This window comes from Aspergillus melleus, assembly GCF_016097325.1.
Source record: "Aspergillus melleus strain CBS 546.65 chromosome Unknown contig1, whole genome shotgun sequence".
Classification (NCBI taxonomy): domain Eukaryota; kingdom Fungi; phylum Ascomycota; class Eurotiomycetes; order Eurotiales; family Aspergillaceae; genus Aspergillus; species Aspergillus melleus.
In genome coordinates, this window is record NW_025763370.1 from 3,814,289 (window position 1) to 3,832,034 (window position 17,746).

Sequence of the window (17,746 nt, forward strand, 5' to 3'; positions counted from 1 at the left end):
TGTATGAAAATCTAATCGGCATTGAACCAAGCCTTCGATGTCGTCCTCAGCCCAATCGTCTTCCCCATCCAGGCCACTGCGGGCGAATTGTCAAGGACAGTCTAAATTGATTCACTGAGCAACCCCCCCAAGAACATCCGCGGCAGAATCTTCCGCGAAGGACCCGGCACAGTTTGTCTCGATCTCCTCGCCATTGAAAACCGCTCTAATCCACTCCATGGCAGGTGGGGAACCGACGTCGGCGGCACCAAGGTGGTCTCGCAACGTGTATACCTTCATAAACACCGGGGTTCCTGCATCGCAGAACTTCGCCTTCAGCGCTACGGTGTCATTAAGGGGCATCGTGACTGCGTCCAGCCCGCCCTGAAAAATGTAGAGGGGGAAGGTTGGGGGATTTTCTTCCGAGATGTGGTTACCCAAGACGCCAATCTCCGTAAGTTCGGGTTCGAACTTGGTCAAGAAATAGTCTCCCTGTACGAACCAGTTGCTGATATTGGAAAAAGGTAATATTTCCTCGAATGGCTCGTCGGGTTCGCTACAGCGCTCGCGGCGCTGAAGGAACTTGCGTTTGTGTTCGGGTTTTAGGTCTCCCTCCATGAAATCGTTAATCTCGGGGATTGCATTCATCACACCCAGCATAGCCCAAACATTCAACGGTGGATAAACAAAGACATTAACATTTCGGTAGGTCTTGATAATATTCGTCGGAGGCCCACCGATCGCAGCGCCGATGATATTAACATCTTCCGCGCAGCAGTCACCATGAAGTTCAACTGCCCATTCGGAGGCGTAGGCGCCCCCAGAGTAGCCAAACAAGACGATCTCCGCACCCTCATCAATCCCTGTAGTCTCTCCGGATCGGGTCGCAGCACGGATCGAGTCTAAGGTCTGATAGGCGCTCTGGGGCCCCACAGTGAACGCGGCATTAGATCCTTCATAGTCGGGGATGTTTAGAACCGGCGGGGCGTCATCCCTCAGGATCTCGGCTATGTAATTCATTTGGCCCTGAGTGAACGGAATCGCAGCCTCATTAGCGCCGGGCTGCAGTCCATAAGAAGGGGAGCAGTTGACATCCGGTGAATCGTAGGCAATCTGGTAGGACAGAATGCGGCTCGTGTTGGCTCCTTGCGGGACTATGATGGTAGTAACAGACGTGGTCTTTTGTTCGTAGAGGTCCTGGGTAACGTAGAGCAGCTGCCAGGCTTCGTAGTCAGGGATGTGCTCGGATACGATGGATACCGGGCGGCGAGCGAGGATATCGCCAAGTTCCTTCTCGGCCCAGCCTGAAGGGGGTTTATAAAATTCATCATTTGATGGGAGTTCGGGGGCACCTTGGGCTTCTGCACGTGCAAGAAGCCCAAGTACCAGAGTCAAAGGGAAAAGTCCGAAGTGCCACATAGTATGAACGTTCACTTGCGTGAGCCAGGGGATTTTCCATGGACCTACTATGGGGTTACCTCTATTTAAGTCATGAAGGGAAGGCCATGGAATGCATTCAACTGAAGCCCAGGCAAGAGGCCAAAGAATAGGAATCTTACTTTCAGTAAGGGTGTTTCCCGCATTGTGAGCTATTCAATTAAATCCACAGGCTGACTATGTATGATACATTCTTAGTGGACAGGGCAGCTGGATGTCTCAATATGGAACAGGGGGTACAAGGATCCTAGTGGCAAGTGCCCAATGGGAACTGAGCAAAAGAATCTTTCATTCCCTAGCTCAGCCGACGGGAAGTTCAAGATGCATTCTTTGCATATAGTATGCCGATCCCCCAGCTGCTTCAATGAATTTACCGCACAAGTCTGACTAGATAGCTGGTTACAGTGGCTTAGACCGGAATCCGCTCGAAGCGGTTGATCCAAGCATTCGCAGCCCACCCGGCTAAATTATGACCTACATAGGCATGTCTATCCTGGGGGTACTACCCCACTCGATATAACTTCTGCCTCTCAGTATACAATTGGGATTTTAGAGTTTAAGAAACAAGATAACTCATTAATTAAATCACTCTCCCCAGGGATCCAGCATCTGGAATGAATGCGCTGATCTGGGTAACTGAATTGCAATACAGAAAATCGCTCATGCCGTTGAGGCCCTACTACGTCCGCCCAGTGCCGCAATGGGTTGCATGATCACTGCCATAAAGACTGACCTCCATAGCAAGTATCATGAATGGTGCTATGGTGCTACATTTGAGAGAACGGACTGGGAATAGAGCCAAGATGGATGAGTATGGGTGATACTATCACGTCTCAATGCATCTAGACAGGCCATAAACTTAGGTCTAGACCAGGTATATAAGTTTACCGGATCCCTATTCTGTTTGGTATTCCTCGAACCATTAAGGTAGTATTTTGATAAATCTAGATGGTTCATATCCTCCTAAGCCTCCTCTATTCTATCTCATTTCTCTGTATATTTCTAATTTATTAGATAGCCATTCAGGCAGTATACATCATGGTCTGGGCTGTGGGGCCTATGAATAATAATCGATGCTTGTTGAACTACTCGATCTAGCTCCTTTTCTCCCCCTCCTCTCCTTTTTTCTGTGTGTTTTGATTTTATATATTTTAGCTCTATATTCTAGCTGTGGTATATTCCCGAGCCCATTCTTTACGTCAACCAGGACAGCGGGTCAAGTTTCAGCTTGCTATAAATCCACTGCACATTATAATTCCTGGAAACCCTATTATTACTATGAATATATCTACGACTTCTAATGGCCCGGATTAGAAGCTATCAAATACTCCCTGTTCGGTCCCAGCTCTTGGAAGTTAGGTTGCCAAGACACATGTGCTTCACTAATCAGCAGCTGTGGTTTTAGCTTCCAAGAACTCCATGTTGAAGGTATACTGGGTGTAGACCTTGTCGGTGAAGGTCACATAGAATGTGTCGGGATTATATGACTGCAGCGGCAGGCCTCGTTGCAGGCGGAAGGGGAGGTCCGGGTTGGAGATGGACATGCGGCATCATATCTTCCGGCCAGCAACACAGGCTTAGACTTCCCCCATATACGCACAAACGACTTGTTGCCACTATCTGCATATGTGATATCTTCCTCCATTACACACAAGTCCATGTGACCTGGAGGAATTAATTAGCCCTGTTGAGCACTGGCCGTGAGCAGATAAGCTGCTGCAAATCCTACGACACACGCCCCGGGATAATTTCTACACATATCCTGTTTTCAAAAGCCACGTTCTTTCAACCTAGGTCTCTCATCACGGCCGCATGGTCTCGATTGAAGATTCTGTCCATACTCTTTCGTCAAGTACTGCTGCCGGTCGTGGGGGGTTACACTTAAAGAAGTTAGACAGCTGTTCCGCGTGTCTCAGCTGAGCGAGGTGGAATTTGTTTGTCGATCTCACTGTGGGTCACGTCCACAATCTCGTACGGTCTACTAGTGATTGATATTCATACTGATTAGGTACTCCGAGCTCTGACATATCTGCACAATGACTTAGATATCTGCTTTGGTGACCCTCGAGCACGAATTTCCTTACCACCACAGGGGGTGAATTGTAACGTCCACTACGTTGCTTGCATACCTCGATGGTCAGAAGGTCTGCTCCGGGAAATGCTGACGCGGGCGTGATCCGGCCATTTTTGGGTGTTTCTTGGTTCGGCGTGGCGCTTTGCTTCGTGCCGTTCCTGACGGTAAGATATTAAAGTGAGGCTACAGTTCAGAAGGTGGTGAGTGAGAAAGAAAAAAGTGAAGAAAGGGAGGGTAGAAAGAGAGGGTACAAGGGTGCAGATAATGGCGTGTAGAGTAAGGGGGTGCCCAATTGAAAAGAAATTAGTGTTTATAAAAGAATGTGGGTAGCTGAGTTTTGAAAGTGACGATTGTATAGTATATCGTCATCGCAGACAAGACTTAGGAGGGCGTTTAAATCATAGTTTCAGTGCGTCCCCTACAGTATCTACGGAGGTACTCAAAATGGGACTCTGAGCATAGAGTATCAAGGTAAATGACGCGCCTGGTTAGCCTATGGAATGCGCTTCAATCAAGTGACCAAAACAAAACATAGTACTATGTTAGTAAAAGCACCGACAATTCCAGGTGTACTCATAGGTGACAGCAAGAATGCGCCGATCATACCACCATACCCCCAAAACAAGTCCCCTGGAATGAACAAACAACAAACCATCTATACACGATGAGCAGCTTTCATCCCTTGGAGACCACACCTACAAGCATAAGAAGCGGGTGTTTCACCCCGAAATGTGTCTTGATCACACCTCTCATACTTCTTCCTGTATCCTCATTCCATACCTTCCTCCATCATGAAGTCCACATTTGCGCTACGCGCCCTTTTCCTCCTAGCACAATACTCTCTCGCCTCCGCCCAACAAACCCTCAAGACCCTGAACATCGTTGCCCACCAAGACGATGACCTACTCTTTCTGAGTCCCGACCTGCTACACAACGTGCAAGGCGGAGCCGGTCTTCGTACCGTCTTCCTAACAGCCGGTGATGCCGGCCAGGGCTCCGAATACTGGAACGGGCGCCAGGAGGGCTCGTTGGCCGCATACGCACAAATGGCCGGCGTGGCCAACGAGTGGACCGAAAGCGACTCTGGCGTGCCTGACGCCGATATCCCGCTATACACATTGAACGGGCGGAACGATATCTCACTCGCCTTTCTGCAGCTCCCTGACGGCGGTCTCGACGGCACGGGCTGGGACTCGACGGGCCACGTCTCTCTCCTTCAGCTCTGGAACGGCGACATCGACTCCATTGAATCCATCACCGGTTCGACGGAGTACAGCAAAGACAAGCTGCTGAATTCGCTGGCGTGGCTGATCGAGGGGTTCGATCCCCTGCGCATTAACACCCTCGACTATGTCTACGATGTGGATATCAACCGTGACCATCCCGATCACTCGGTCACCGGCTTCTTCGCGGACAATGCGGCCAGACAGTCAACCTCGGATGCGGAGGTCGTTGGATACGTCGGGTACCCGACGAAGGATATGACTCCTAATGTGAGCGGAACGGACTTGACTCAGAAGCAGGACGCTTTTTGGACTTACGCGGGCTATGATGCTGGCACTTGCGAAAGTCCTGAGGCCTGCGCTGGACGGCCTGAGCTGCAGTGGTTGTCGCGTATGTACATACTTTAAATTAGGGGAGATGGATATATATGGATCATACGAGGAGGTTCTTATGAGGCCTATGGCAAGATATATTTAGTTTAGCTCAATGAGCTGCCTTTTGATATGTAACTGTTCTTTTCAATTTTCACGATGTGTGATACGAAAAATGGGAGATCATGGCTTCACAGTCGTGATTTTTTAGTCCAATTTTCTTCAATCCTATTCTTGCAAGTCTCAAGTCAACCGCGAGGCGTCAAAATATCGTCTGGTATCTCTTTGTGCTCCATGTGGGTAGTTTCAATATTCACTCATGTCTAATCTCGAGACTGAATCATTTTACTGAGAACGAAAGGAATCATGGATCAATTCTTAACTTAACATCATTCACACTCAAACAGAAGACTCACACTATTACCGAAGAGCATGCCCTTGTTCATCATCACCAAGAGAAGAATGCTCTATCTCCGCAGTGTCTGCCTGGTGTCACGACTCATTGGTAGCCCGCCATGCGGAGCGAGCGGCCTTTGGTTGAGGGGCCGGATTTGCGAAGAAGGTGGATTATTGAATCATGGCCTCTGCGAACTGCGATATCTAGAGCACTCTCTCCTGCCGCGCTTTCCATGTTTTGATCGACGTTACCAAGCTCAAGGAGGTTTCTCGCTATTTGTTCGACTCCCCAAAACGCCGCGAGGCGTAATAGAGCTCCAAGATCAAATTCGCTTGTAGCCAGGAGTGTTGCGGCCATTTCCTCATCCATGCGCATCAGAAAGCGAAGAAAAGATTCTGTCGTAAGGTGGTAGGAAAGTAAAGTTTTAATCACCCCAGGATAATCGTTGATGGAAAAACGATCCAAAATAGCCCCTACCTCTGTTTCGGAGAAGTCAAGCAGGTAAATGTCTTCTCCTTTACGTGTCCGGATCAAAGAGGCTTTTTTATGGCCGATTGGATAAATCAAGCGTTCCACGACTTTCTCATCCTTGGCTTTCGATGCGATGAGATCGGAAGCGTCATTCTCTCGGATATGGGAAACCAACTTATTCAATGTTCTCATGTATTCGTTGAAGGGTACAGCTTGCAACAAATTTTGGATTGCTCCTTTGCTTTCTTTGTGAGCATACCAAAGCATTGAGCTCTCTCAGAACAAGAGGAAGTACTCGGAATGAGTGGCTTTGTCTTTGAACGCTTTCATGACCAATCTATAACCTTCACTGCTCGAAGGAAGTTCCGTGTCAATCTTGTCAGTTGAGAACAGAGCCCTGATCTTCCTTTCGTTTTCTTCACTAACTGGGATAAGCCGAAGCACTATTTGGGAGATTTGTTGATAGGCATGCAGGTAAGTAAAGCTTCCACCATTTGCTGGTGATTCTCGATCGACAAACAGGCAAACAAAATTTCCATGACGGGGCCTTCAGAGCGAGCAGCCCACAATAGTATTGATTCAACGGCATCGTAACCCAGAAATTGAACGATATTTTGAACTAATTTTGTGGAACCTTTCTCCGCTGCTAATTTAAGCAGGGGCTTTGAAATTTTGAGAAGGGGCTCTGAATCATCTGCGGAGCCGTTGAAGAAAAGCCTGATCCATTTACCGCCATGTTCGAAGAGTTCCATAAGCAACGCGTCTTTGGAGTCATCCTCGAATAAGGAAACAAATTCGTTGACTCTTTCCTCATCATCTTGCTCGATTGCGCTGTCAACCAAGGGTTTGAAATGCGCGACGATCAAAGTCCTGGATGTTTTCTCGTCTTTGTCCATCCCTGCTAGAGCAAATAAATTTTCAGGGTCTACCCTGTAACAAGAGAGCAGCGTGTCAAGTGCTTTCTTAATCTTTTCCTGGAAGGCATGGCATAAGAACGGCTCAATGTTGATTCTGAGTAGTCTCTTAGCTGACATTCCACATATGTCATCATATTCCCCTCGTTTGCTCGAATTTCCAGTCGCTCATGGGGTAGAAGACTTTGCTCAAGCTCATGATTGGGTCTTGTGGTTATCATAAAGCGCATTTCAGTTACCTCCTGTAAATGCCGGATCTCCTGGAGCAAGAATGTGCGGGTTTCCTCTTGGCATTCGTCCAATGCATCGATGACCACAAGACTTGGCTCTCTTGAGACAAATATCGAACCGCATCTCGCATCTCCTCAACTGAAGGCCGGGTGTGCTTCGGACAGTGAGTATTGTAAAGGTCCGTAATAAGCTCATGAGTTGCAGATTCTTGCTCTGCAAGCTGTCTGAGAAGCATCGAAAACAACGCATTGGGTATTTGCTCTTCGTGTCTTCCATAATTACAAAACAAGAAAGCAACTTTATTCTGAGGATCAACTCTCAGATGGTGGATAACGATAGAGGCCAAAGTCGTCTTTCCAGCGCCAGGGATGCCGAAACATAGGAGGTTTTGAATTTTACCTCGAGTCCAGGCAGCAAACTGGGATGAATCCAAAAACCATTGCCCTGTGCCTTCTCGTCGCTTGTGCAGGGCATCGTTATACTGCGCTTCATAGTTCGGGGGAGCAAGCCAGTCACAATCTTTCTAGTCTCTTCGCACATCCTATCTATGTGGGGTCAAAATTGGAAACCTCATGCAGAATTGAGTCTACGTACCATCTAGGAGGGGGTTTAATTTTTCATGAAGAGGCACAAGTTCCGTTCGCACTAGACAAAAAATAACTCGTCAGCAAACTACCCTTTTCCAGCTAACATGATAACTAGTTAGACGGACCCATGTTCATGATCTTTGCGGCATCCGTGGTGGATTTCACAGTGTCAGAAGGTATATATGAAAGAAGCTCTTTGGCGTATCCCGCAGCCGTCACTGCAGCATAACCTTGCCAACGCTTATTCTTATGAGAGTCGGAATAATCGCAGATTCCCCGAATGACAATGCATGGAAAGTTCTCCATTAGGCCCGCAGCCTCCATCTCGAAACATAGAACCTCATGCTGTCGTCGCAGCTTCTCTCTGGTGGAACCATGCCTCATGACCTGATTTGCCGATCCAATGAGACCATAATGAATCGCAGCGCCATCCGTCATTCGAGATTCACGCTCAAGAGTGCGTGTCTGATCGCATTTATCGCATTTTGATCTCATGTCGACGTGACTATAGTCCGCTTCAAATAGCTGGTCGCAATCCTTCCCAGGGTAAACAAAACCTGTTTCCATGCTTGGGTACATTTCCAACATTGTCGTCATATATGAACCCAACTTCTGACTCCCTCGCATATAATTGGCTTTTAGCTTAGCAACGCCAGCCAGAAGCACGCTGGGTGGCTTGTTCAACGAGCCCGTCTGGATAAAGTTGCCTTGTGCAACGGTCTTTCCAAAGTCATACTGAATCACACCACCTGCCAGCATCTTTCAGCTTTAACTTCCATTTCGTCTTCTATGAATATCTATGAAGATCTTACCATGACTTCCTTGAGGAGTGCTAACAACTACGTCACCAAGACGTACATCCTTAAACGGGTCATCATTTGGCAGTGACGGCGCGCCCCCTCCAACACCGACCATCAGGCCAAACCGGACTTTACGGTAACTGCGAAGCAAGTCGTTTGCTGCAGTAGCGGCCGCATTCGTCCCTGTCGTGCCTTCAGGAAGGCATACCATGGCAATGTTATGCTGCCCCATCCGTCCGAGGGTGTAGATGTTCGAATCCCCGGGCTCCAGGGGAAGGTCGGGATGTATTTCGTCTAACATCGCTTGGGATGCCGCCAGCTCGATAGCGAGAGCGCAAATCCACCCAACAGTGTAGTCATCGTTCGTTAAATCAGGTGGGTTCTGTTCGGGCTCGTCTCGCGACGCAACCGTACGCTTTGAGGCTGGGTAGTCGAGCTCGGTCTGTGTGGGCGATCTCTTCCTGTGGTCGAGGATTTAGCATTATTCAATAATCATATTCTAGTTCATAGTTCTAACACTGACATGGCGACGATTACTGGTGTGAAAATTGATAGCGATGTTCAACTCTGGGATCCAGCACGATCAGCAAAGAATGTTGGCCCGAAGTCAATATATCCACTGCATAGAAAAGAAGACTTCTGAAGAAAATGGACTCAGAGTCTCAAATCCCCGCTCGGGACGGTGTTCAAAAGAATGGGTGAATCATGGGCGGTTAAGCTACAGGCAGTTACAGCCAATGAACCCATGGGCAAATTAGGACGAAAGCCAGCATTCGACCTTTCAGTTTGGCATGGCTGATCCAGCCTTGTTGGATTTGCTGACTGACAAGGCTGGGCAGGGATATGAGGACCTGATATAGCCAATAACGATGGGGGTTGGATTGCGATAAATGGACGGGGGCGTATTTGCTGCCCTACTCTCCCCAATCAACGCAGATATGCTTCGCCAAGTATCGAGGGGTCAAAACACCCCTTAGAGCTATATACCGATTGCTGCGGACGAGAAATCTTGTCATGCAAGGAAGAGTGCTTGGAAGAGTGTTTATCTAGATCACCATGTCGGAGAAATGCCGTACCGCTACACAATCTCGCGTTCCAGCTTTCATGATGCCCCAGAATATTGATATTCCCGAATTCCGGAAAAGTTTTCTATCGTCCCTAGGCTTTCCTCAACGACAACGGCAGCCTGCGTCTGAGTGTCATGAGGCTTATGAGTCTCTTTGAAAGCACCTGAAGCTAAGCTGACTGTTGTAGGCGCTTCTAAGGTCTAACTTGCCCGTCTGAATAGTGTCATGGTGGTATGACACAAATGGGGGACTATAAGTCTAAAGAGAGCCTTGTAGAAAGAGATGCGAGCGTGATCATATGAACTGAAGTCATTCAGTGTGACGTGAAGAAGCGAAGCTTTGCACGTAAGACGCTTCTCTACTCTCGTCCCTGCATTAAACTACGACTCGAGATGTGCAGGTCTTCAGGAAATAGGGCTCAAACCCTCGCTACTAGAATGAATCTATGTGGAGAGTAATTATTATGACTGAGACGCGCTTCTGGAGCCCTTCGCTGATGACTCACTAGGATCGCGAATACAGCTTCAACTACGACTACGACTACGACTACGAGGTATCCAGGGAATCATCATATACGGCTTACAGCTTTTACGGCTTACTCTCTACGACTACGACTACGCTACGTCTACAGTCAACAAGCGATGAAAGGCCTCAACTACACCTACGCTACGCTACGGCTACGACTACGACTACGAGGTATCCAGGAAGTCATCATCTACGGCTTACAGCTTACTCTCTACGAAAGCTATAGACTCTACAAAGGAAAGCTATATACTCTACAAGAGAAAAGCTATATACACTACAAAGAAAGAAGGAAGACTATATACACTACATCTACAACACGAGACACGGTGGTTAGGCCAAGACCACAGCAGCTGGAGAGGAGAAAGAAGAAGAAGAAAGGAAGAAGAGGAAGACGCGCGAGGGACACCAATTTATAGGCACCAGGAAACCTTCCTTCAAGCACCTGCCGTCAACACAGCGAATCACTAATCAGGAAGGAGGGATGTTGCGATGGCTTCACGTCAGTCCGCTTTCGTCATTCCTGCGTCGCTACCTAGGCAACAGCAGGTGTTTTCCCTACGGTAACACGTATCTAGTAAAGCCATGTTCGATGATGTTGTTTTCTGGATTGAGACTGACAGGTATTGGGATTTGTATGAGTGTTGAGAAGGCCTTTCAGGGGCATTGAGCTGCGTTGGTGAGGTCGTCTTCCTAGCTTAGCTTCAAGTATTCTGGCCACAAATCAACAAACTACTCATATCAGACAAGTCAGAAAAAAAGCCTAACAAATTGATTATCGCAACAATGCTAGCGACTATACACAATAACCATCAACACCAGGCCCATGCATGCTGATCAACTCCAACAATATTAACAATAATAAGAATCATTCATAACCATAAGTCCAAGTCCGTGCACTTGTGACGGACCAAGAAAATCCCATCTATTCCAAAAACACTGTAGGAACGCCATAAATGACCGGTGCTGCACCATTCAAATACTTCAACACACAAGCCTTTCTGGACGCCGACACGGCTTCATCCAACGTCTTGCGAGAACCCGTCCCCCGGTTTGCGTCTCCACCGATAAGACCCCATTCCTCGAAGGCAGATTTCGCGAATCGATCAATGTCCTTGTCCGTCACGTCCCAGAGTGTAGCCACTAAGGCGGGACTCCCGGCTTGGAGGTAGTTCATCGGGGTACCGTATGGTTCGTATTCACCGGCTTCGGTCAGCGCGCCACTGCTGCAACCCATGAGGAAGGTGACTGCGCATCGGTCGAGGCGTTTGATGGTTCGACCGCGGATGTACTGCGCGCCGCTGCCGTGACCGAAGTAGAGGAACACGCTCCTTGATTCGAGTCCGTCCTTGAATTCGTCCTCAGTCGGGTCGCGTTTGACGACGCCGGTCCAGTTATCGAGGGCGGAGAGATCTTTCTCGAAGGTGGTTTCCGTCGTTTGGAGGTCTCCGGTCGGGTTGAGGACGTAGTAGCCGTTGTTTCGTGGGATACTGAGACCCTGATCAAGGTTGGTGGCGCCTTCGTTGCGGAAGCGGAGGATTCGGTCGCGGAGACATTCGAGAGATGGGACGCGGCAGACGGGTAGGCCCTGCAGGGAGGGGAGGGACTCCCAGGGGAAGAGGTGGAGGGACTTGTCCAAGACCAAGACGGTGTGGTTCGGGGCTTGGTGGGCGTGTCCATCTTGGACGATCTCGTGATATCCTCGAAGCGCATCCAGGGTTTCAACCACCATCATATCAAAGTCGATCTCGTCGTATGCGTTCCGCTCGCCTTGGAATTGGAGAATGTCTACCACGAAATAGAGAAGATCCATCAAAGTATCCTCAGGATCCTCTTGCTCGCCAAGATCCTTGATGCCAATGAACAATTCAAGAACATTGGGATGCAACGTCAGTCGTGGAGCTTCTGCTCGGCGACCCTTCTGGCGTGAAGGAAGGTGCTTGTCCAGAATGTTGTGGAAGGAAGTCGCAAAACGAGCCAACGGAGCCGTATCATGCGGCACAGGCGAGAATATTCCCCGGAATCCTCCAAACCAGACATTTTCAATATTCTGCAACAAATTCTCCATTCGAGCATCAAGGGCCTCGCGGTTTTTCCACCAGTCCTTCTTCGACTGTCGGTCCGTCTGAGCCTTAGCGGCATGGGCACTCTCATTTGCAAGCTTGATGAGCTCCTGCATTTCCTCCCTGCCATCCTCAAAGGTAAATTGCTCTTCCTCGTCCTCCGAATTGCCTCGTTTGAGAGGGAGACGCAGAAGGAAAGGCGAGCGGTCTCGGTGAAGCCTCGAAACAATGAATTCGCTGCAGTCAGCACTCAAAGACAATGAGAGAACGTTCCAGCTCGCTGGCAGAATGTCGACATATTCCTTGGTGAAGTTGGAGCACGGGTCGTCGAGTTGGAATGTTTCCTTCGAGGATGAGGGCCAAAGAAGAGGGTCACTGAGGTCCGCCAATTGCTTGTCAATGCTGATAGCAACGTGCTCTTTAGCAAATGCACCAATGCGGCCAATTTCTGCGCATGTCAGTTCCAACTCTTCATTTTGGCTTCAAGGGAATAAACATACCGTTAACATTAGCAGGAGACAGAGACAACGCTGGAGCTTCGTGGGAAGTGACATGAGATAGCATCGAGATCCGACTCATCAGACGAGACGCAGCGTGACTATCAAGCGTGGATCCCAAAGCGGTAGCCGTGGAGAACACATCATTCAAACAATCACTCGCCTTAGACAACATGACGCTGAAATCTTCGGTCGCTTTCTGAGTTCGGGAACGCGCGCCCCTGGTGGGTGCTCTCGGTCTCTTCGTCGTAGCTGTTTTGCTAGAGGAAGCCGTTTCCTTGGTGGGCGACTGTAACGACGGCAAAGAAATCGTTGATTCCGGAAGAACACAGTATACTGCATGTGAGGCGAAATGGCGTATGGCGTCCGCAAGGAAGTGCTCACTTTCTCCGATATGAAGAGAAATTTGACTGTCTCGGGAAACTGCAAATTTCCGAGCGCCGTCGAGCAAAGCCGAGGCTTTTTCGAATTCACGCAGCGTACGCGAACAGGAGGCCTGTTGTCGAAAAATGTCACTCTTCAAGTGCGACAAGGTGGTCGACTCAGTTGCAGGGGGTTCAGGACTCGAGGCTGTGACCTTTGGTGCACTTCGGGAAGATGTCGTCGCGGTACGGGTCCTCCGCGTTGCCGTTGCCGTTGCCGTCGTCGTCTGCCTGGTCGTCCTTCGGCTGCTAGGTCGGACTTGAAGTTTGTCCATCTTCTGCTCCAAGTCCGTGACATTGGAAGAGGTCGAAGAAGAATCCGAACTCTCGGAGGCAATAAAGCTAGCCATGATCTTATCGGCATCGAGAAGAGAGCGCAATTCGTGTTTGTGATTTCCTTCGGCTCTGTGAAGCGCAGCGAGACCCATGTGCAGTGAGATCAGCTCAATGCTGCTCTCCAACTCCTTGGACAGCGACTCGGCAGCTTCCAATAGCTCTCGGCCCTCGGAAATATGACCTCCATAGATCCAATGAGATCCAAGCTGTGCTTGGGAAGCAATCAATCGGACGTTCGCGTTGAGTGTTTTGTTGACCTTCAAGGCCTGCTCTCCATAATAGATGGCATCCTGGAACAGGCCATGGTGAGCGGATAGACAGGAAAGGTTCAACAGCGAAGTGTGGTGAGAGCCGATATGAGGCCAGAAAGGGGCGCCCTGGGAGTAGCTCGTGGTGCCAGTCGATGCTTGTGTTACATCTAATTTTGCCATCCCCTCGACCACAGTTTCAAGTTCAGAGCTCTCGCTGCTAGGAAGGCTCTTGTCCTGTTTTCTTTGAGCGAGTTTCTCGACCTTTGCCCAGATTCTGCAGTTCAGTCTCACGGAGAGCTTAGCAAAGAAAAGGGCATCATTAGTCGAGCCTTGAGCGAACGAGAGTCGCGAGCTCATAAAAGCCGCGTCCGCCACTAATCGTTCCCAGGCGATCTTAGTAAGAACAGAACAGCTGTTCAAGTCCTGCTTCCTCTGGCTTTTCTCGTACAGAACCCGTGCCGCCGATAACGTGACTGCTGCCTTCTCGATGTCGCCCGTTTCCAACAGGTAACCAACTCGGGCCAGCCGATGAGACAAAGTTGCCAAGCAGGAGACATCATTCTGAGCCAGGCACTGATCCGCACGAATCAGGAGAGTGTTTGCCTTCGTGCAGAATCCGAGTCGACAATATTGCAGAACGAGACGCGACAGAATGAGGATAGCTTCAGAAAAGTCCCCGGATTCTTGGAGTTCGTTGACACGTAGGATCAGTTCGAGAGCGGAGAGCTGAAGTTTCCATAGTCCATGGATCTCGGTATAGTCCACAACGGCCTTCATCTGAACCAAGCAATAATCGACGTCCCCAACATACGAGACAAGCAATTCCCAGTCGTGACAGTTTCGCATCATGGCGGTCCATGAGGATATGACATGGTCCAATTGATTTGGTCGCAAATCGCCTTGGTGAAGGCCCAGTGTAAGTCGGACTGAGTTCTTCAAATGGGTCGAAAACGTAAACAAATCTGTGTCCTCCCCAATTTCCTCATTTTCGATGCCCTCGATGGCTTCGTCTATCAATTGCTGCAGAAGTGACGGTTCCAGAGCGCTCGGACGCTCCAACGAGAAGCGAAGCCCACAGAGTACCACGCGTAACCGGCGGATCGGGTTGAGTTCGAAAGAGTAGATGTCGAGCAGTTTCGCAAGGAGGAGGTTGAAGACTCCTCTGAAAACCTCATCGTTTGTAGCATAGACATGGAGCTCCGTCAAGATGCCCATCTGCCACTCCAGAAGATGGCCTCGTACTAATGGCGTCAAACCCTCATCGTCGAAGACCGACACCTTTGATTTCTTGGACCGTAGCTTCACCTTCAGGAATGCAGAAAGAACCCGTCCTACCATGAACGCATTGCTCTTTGTATCCTGAGAAGTCCGATGTGGAAATCCGCTCGAAGAATCAGAAACGATTTGCTTCAAAGTTCCATTTTCGATGTGCTCTCTGATTGACTGGCAGAATGCCTGTTCCGATTCGGCATTCATGTTCCCCTCCATATACACATGGGCGAGTCGCTCATATTTGAGGGCGGCAAACCCGGTGATGCGCTGGGCAGGTAGACAGGGCGATAGCAAATTGGCAGACTGTCTCAAGAGCGGCACAAGCTCACGATAGCCCTTCCCTGCTTCCTTCTCTTTAAGGTACCGCGACCAGAAAAGGTTGGACATCTTGACAAAGCCCATCCCCGTCTGCTCAATTAATGAGGAGTCGGTCATATCGGTCGAATCAATTACCGTCAGAAGTCGTTGGCAATCGGCGAGGCTGGAGAGGATATCCTCCCAAGCAGGTCGCTGGGACATGACAGACAATTTTCCAACGGCAATCGCAGAATCCACAGCGGCGAGGGCAATGCTCTGACAAGTAGACACTCGCTTGGAGAATGTCTCATATCCCTTAGAGTCGTCATCCTCCGAGGGCGGACGGCCAATATAGCGGCGCAAGAATTTCAAGAATCCAGCCAAAAACTCATAAACCCTAGCCGCGATGTCGCTATCTTCCGCTTTCCTGCTTTGTTGTTTCGAAATAAGGTCACCAAACCAGGCCATGGCGTACTTCTTCAGCCGGGCTGCCTCCACGAGCAGTTCATCGAGATCGCTGGGGCTGCCCTTCAAGGGCATACTCAGAGTGGCGGTGGCTTCGGACACGGCGTTCGAGATGTGGGCCGGCGCGAACTTCTTCGACTTCCTCAGACCTTCAAAATAGAGGACTCCGATCTTGCAACGCACGGTTGCGAGTGAAAGAGACTGCATACTCGAAAACGGGGTCAGAGATTCCGTGAACAACTGCAAGGCTTCATCAAAGCAGCCCGCTTCCTGAGCGAGCTGGCCTAGTACCGTCGCAATCTTCGCCACAGAGTGATTATCCTTCATGTTGGTCGCCGTGCTCTTTGGGGTTTTAGCGACCGCTGACTGGAGTCGAACGATGGTCTTGTACGTAATCGCGAACTCGGTCTTCTCGATTCCTTTGTTGTTGTGCGTGAAACTGGCAAGGTAACGAGCTAGAGGATCCCAGACCTCTCTTCCATCATCACACTTATGTCCAGAAATCTTCCAACTCATACAGCGAACCTCCAATGCCAGCAATTGCAGATTCAACGCGGTCATCGGTTTCAGACGGTCTTTCGTGGTGGCACCATCGGTAGATTTTGAGGAGGAAGAGGATAGCGATAGTACTGTGTTCGATAGCAATTGGAGTTGCACTGCCGCTTTGTCTTTGGCGAGGGCACCGTTGTCCATTGCGGCGACTATGACGTTCGCAGGGCTACTTGGGCTAGAAAGTTGCAGCAACGAGGCAGCTTTTTGTATCGTCGACGCCTTCTTCTCGGACGCAATGAGTCGTAGAGCATTAGATTGGAATGAGACCAGCAAGCCGAGCAGATCCTGTGCCTGCGTGAGGTTGGTAAATCCGATTAGGTCTGACATGCGTTCGGTCATGGCATCCTCCGACCCTTCTTCACTCTTTGTCGTCTTCTTTCGTGCCGTGGCCTTGCTGTCCAAGAATTGTTGAATCCTCCGCTTCAGCCCCCTCAACTCCTTGTACGCCATGTCGTTGAGTCCTAGCGAGAGATACCTCCCCGCCAGGACGCACGCGCCCTGCTCGAGCTGAACATTCGGCGTCGTATTATCCTGGCTGCCTTGTTCTAGCTTTAATGTTCGTAGTGATGATAACGCCATCGTTGCGCACTCAGATAGCGCCAGCAGTCCCGCATCCGTCGTTTTCTTCGGTGTTTCGGGCGATGTCGACCCGCGAGACCGTGCTTCGTCGCGTTTGGAAGTCTGCAATTTCACGGCATCCGACAGCGTCTTTAACGTTGTATTGAAGACTTCCGTCGCTAGAACCAATTTCTCTTGGTATGATAGCCGCGACGCATCCTTCTCAGCCAATGTGCTTAATACGGCATCCCGCCCGGTGACTTTCGTTCGTGTTGTCCCTGTCGGCGCTTTGGTGCGTGTTGTGCTCGTCGTAGTGATTTTCGTAGTTCTGGCGCGTCGACTCGACATGTCGGATTTGGTGTCGAGGGGGGATTTCGACGCAGGCCCGAAAAGGGTTTGGAGGGTCAACACTGTGGCATTCGAGCATGCCGCAGTCGATCGGACGGCCAGTTTCACCGATTCCACGGAGGGATCGGGCAAAAGATTCGTGACCGTCATTTGGATGCTGTGCTAGTAACTGTCGGTAAAGATTATTGTATGTTAGTACTGTCCATCTGCAACCAGCGTCGACGCAGGACAGGCAGGAATCGAGGCTTAACGGTCTGTGTCTTGTTAGGGAGAGCCATCGCTTGCCGTAAGCCAAGTTCCGACCAGCCGTTGTCGCGGCAACGCCTGGTGACGCTACTCCCGTTCGGGGATAGCCGTGCCAAGCCCTCCGACCCTCCGATCTTTTTGCCGGAGACTCGACCTTCAATTGAGAATAACCGGAGACTGCGCCATAGAGAGCCCCAATTTCAACGTCACTCTCACCCTCACCCTCACATCGCTTCACCGCATACACCCCTCGACATGCGCTCCTCCACACTCCCACTCCGGCACATCGCCAATGGCCTACTAACCCCCCGACTCAGCCCGACCGTCCGGGCCTCTTCCACCACTTCTCTACAATCACGTCTATA

At 49.9% G+C, this 17,746-nt stretch overlaps 5 protein-coding genes across 5 annotated transcripts; 1 reads left to right on the forward strand and 4 right to left on the reverse strand.

Annotated features, from left to right (window-relative positions):
- Positions 1–111: 111 nt before the first annotated feature.
- On the reverse strand, positions 112–1,398 carry LDX57_001361 (putative lipase; the record flags this gene model as incomplete). Its single annotated transcript, XM_046083002.1, has 1 exon — positions 112–1,398. One exon carries the CDS (start codon positions 1,396–1,398, stop codon positions 112–114), a length of 1,287 nt encoding a protein of 428 aa, XP_045938959.1.
- A 1,400-nt stretch (positions 1,399–2,798) lies between these two features.
- Positions 2,799–2,960, reverse strand: LDX57_001362 (uncharacterized protein; the record flags this gene model as incomplete). Its single annotated transcript, XM_046083003.1, has 1 exon — positions 2,799–2,960. The coding sequence occupies one exon, from the start codon at positions 2,958–2,960 to the stop codon at positions 2,799–2,801; it is 162 nt and encodes a 53-aa protein (XP_045938960.1).
- Positions 2,961–4,281: 1,321 nt separating this feature from the next.
- Positions 4,282–5,121, forward strand: LDX57_001363 (uncharacterized protein; the record flags this gene model as incomplete). Its single annotated transcript, XM_046083004.1, has 1 exon — positions 4,282–5,121. The coding sequence occupies one exon, from the start codon at positions 4,282–4,284 to the stop codon at positions 5,119–5,121; it is 840 nt and encodes a 279-aa protein (XP_045938961.1).
- A 2,675-nt stretch (positions 5,122–7,796) lies between these two features.
- On the reverse strand, positions 7,797–9,010 carry LDX57_001364 (uncharacterized protein; the record flags this gene model as incomplete). Its single annotated transcript, XM_046083005.1, has 3 exons — positions 7,797–8,434; positions 8,498–8,946; positions 9,003–9,010. 3 exons carry the CDS (start codon positions 9,008–9,010, stop codon positions 7,797–7,799), a joined length of 1,095 nt encoding a protein of 364 aa, XP_045938962.1.
- A 1,989-nt stretch (positions 9,011–10,999) lies between these two features.
- On the reverse strand, positions 11,000–17,365 carry ESP1 (C50 family peptidase; the record flags this gene model as incomplete). The annotated part of the gene is made up of 2 exons (XM_046083006.1): positions 12,638–17,365; positions 11,000–12,585 (listed from the first exon to the last, which is right to left on the reverse strand). Exons 1-2 carry the CDS (start codon positions 17,283–17,285, stop codon positions 11,000–11,002), a joined length of 6,234 nt encoding a protein of 2,077 aa, XP_045938963.1. The 5' UTR covers positions 17,286–17,365.
- Between the last annotated feature and the right edge of the window lie 381 nt (positions 17,366–17,746).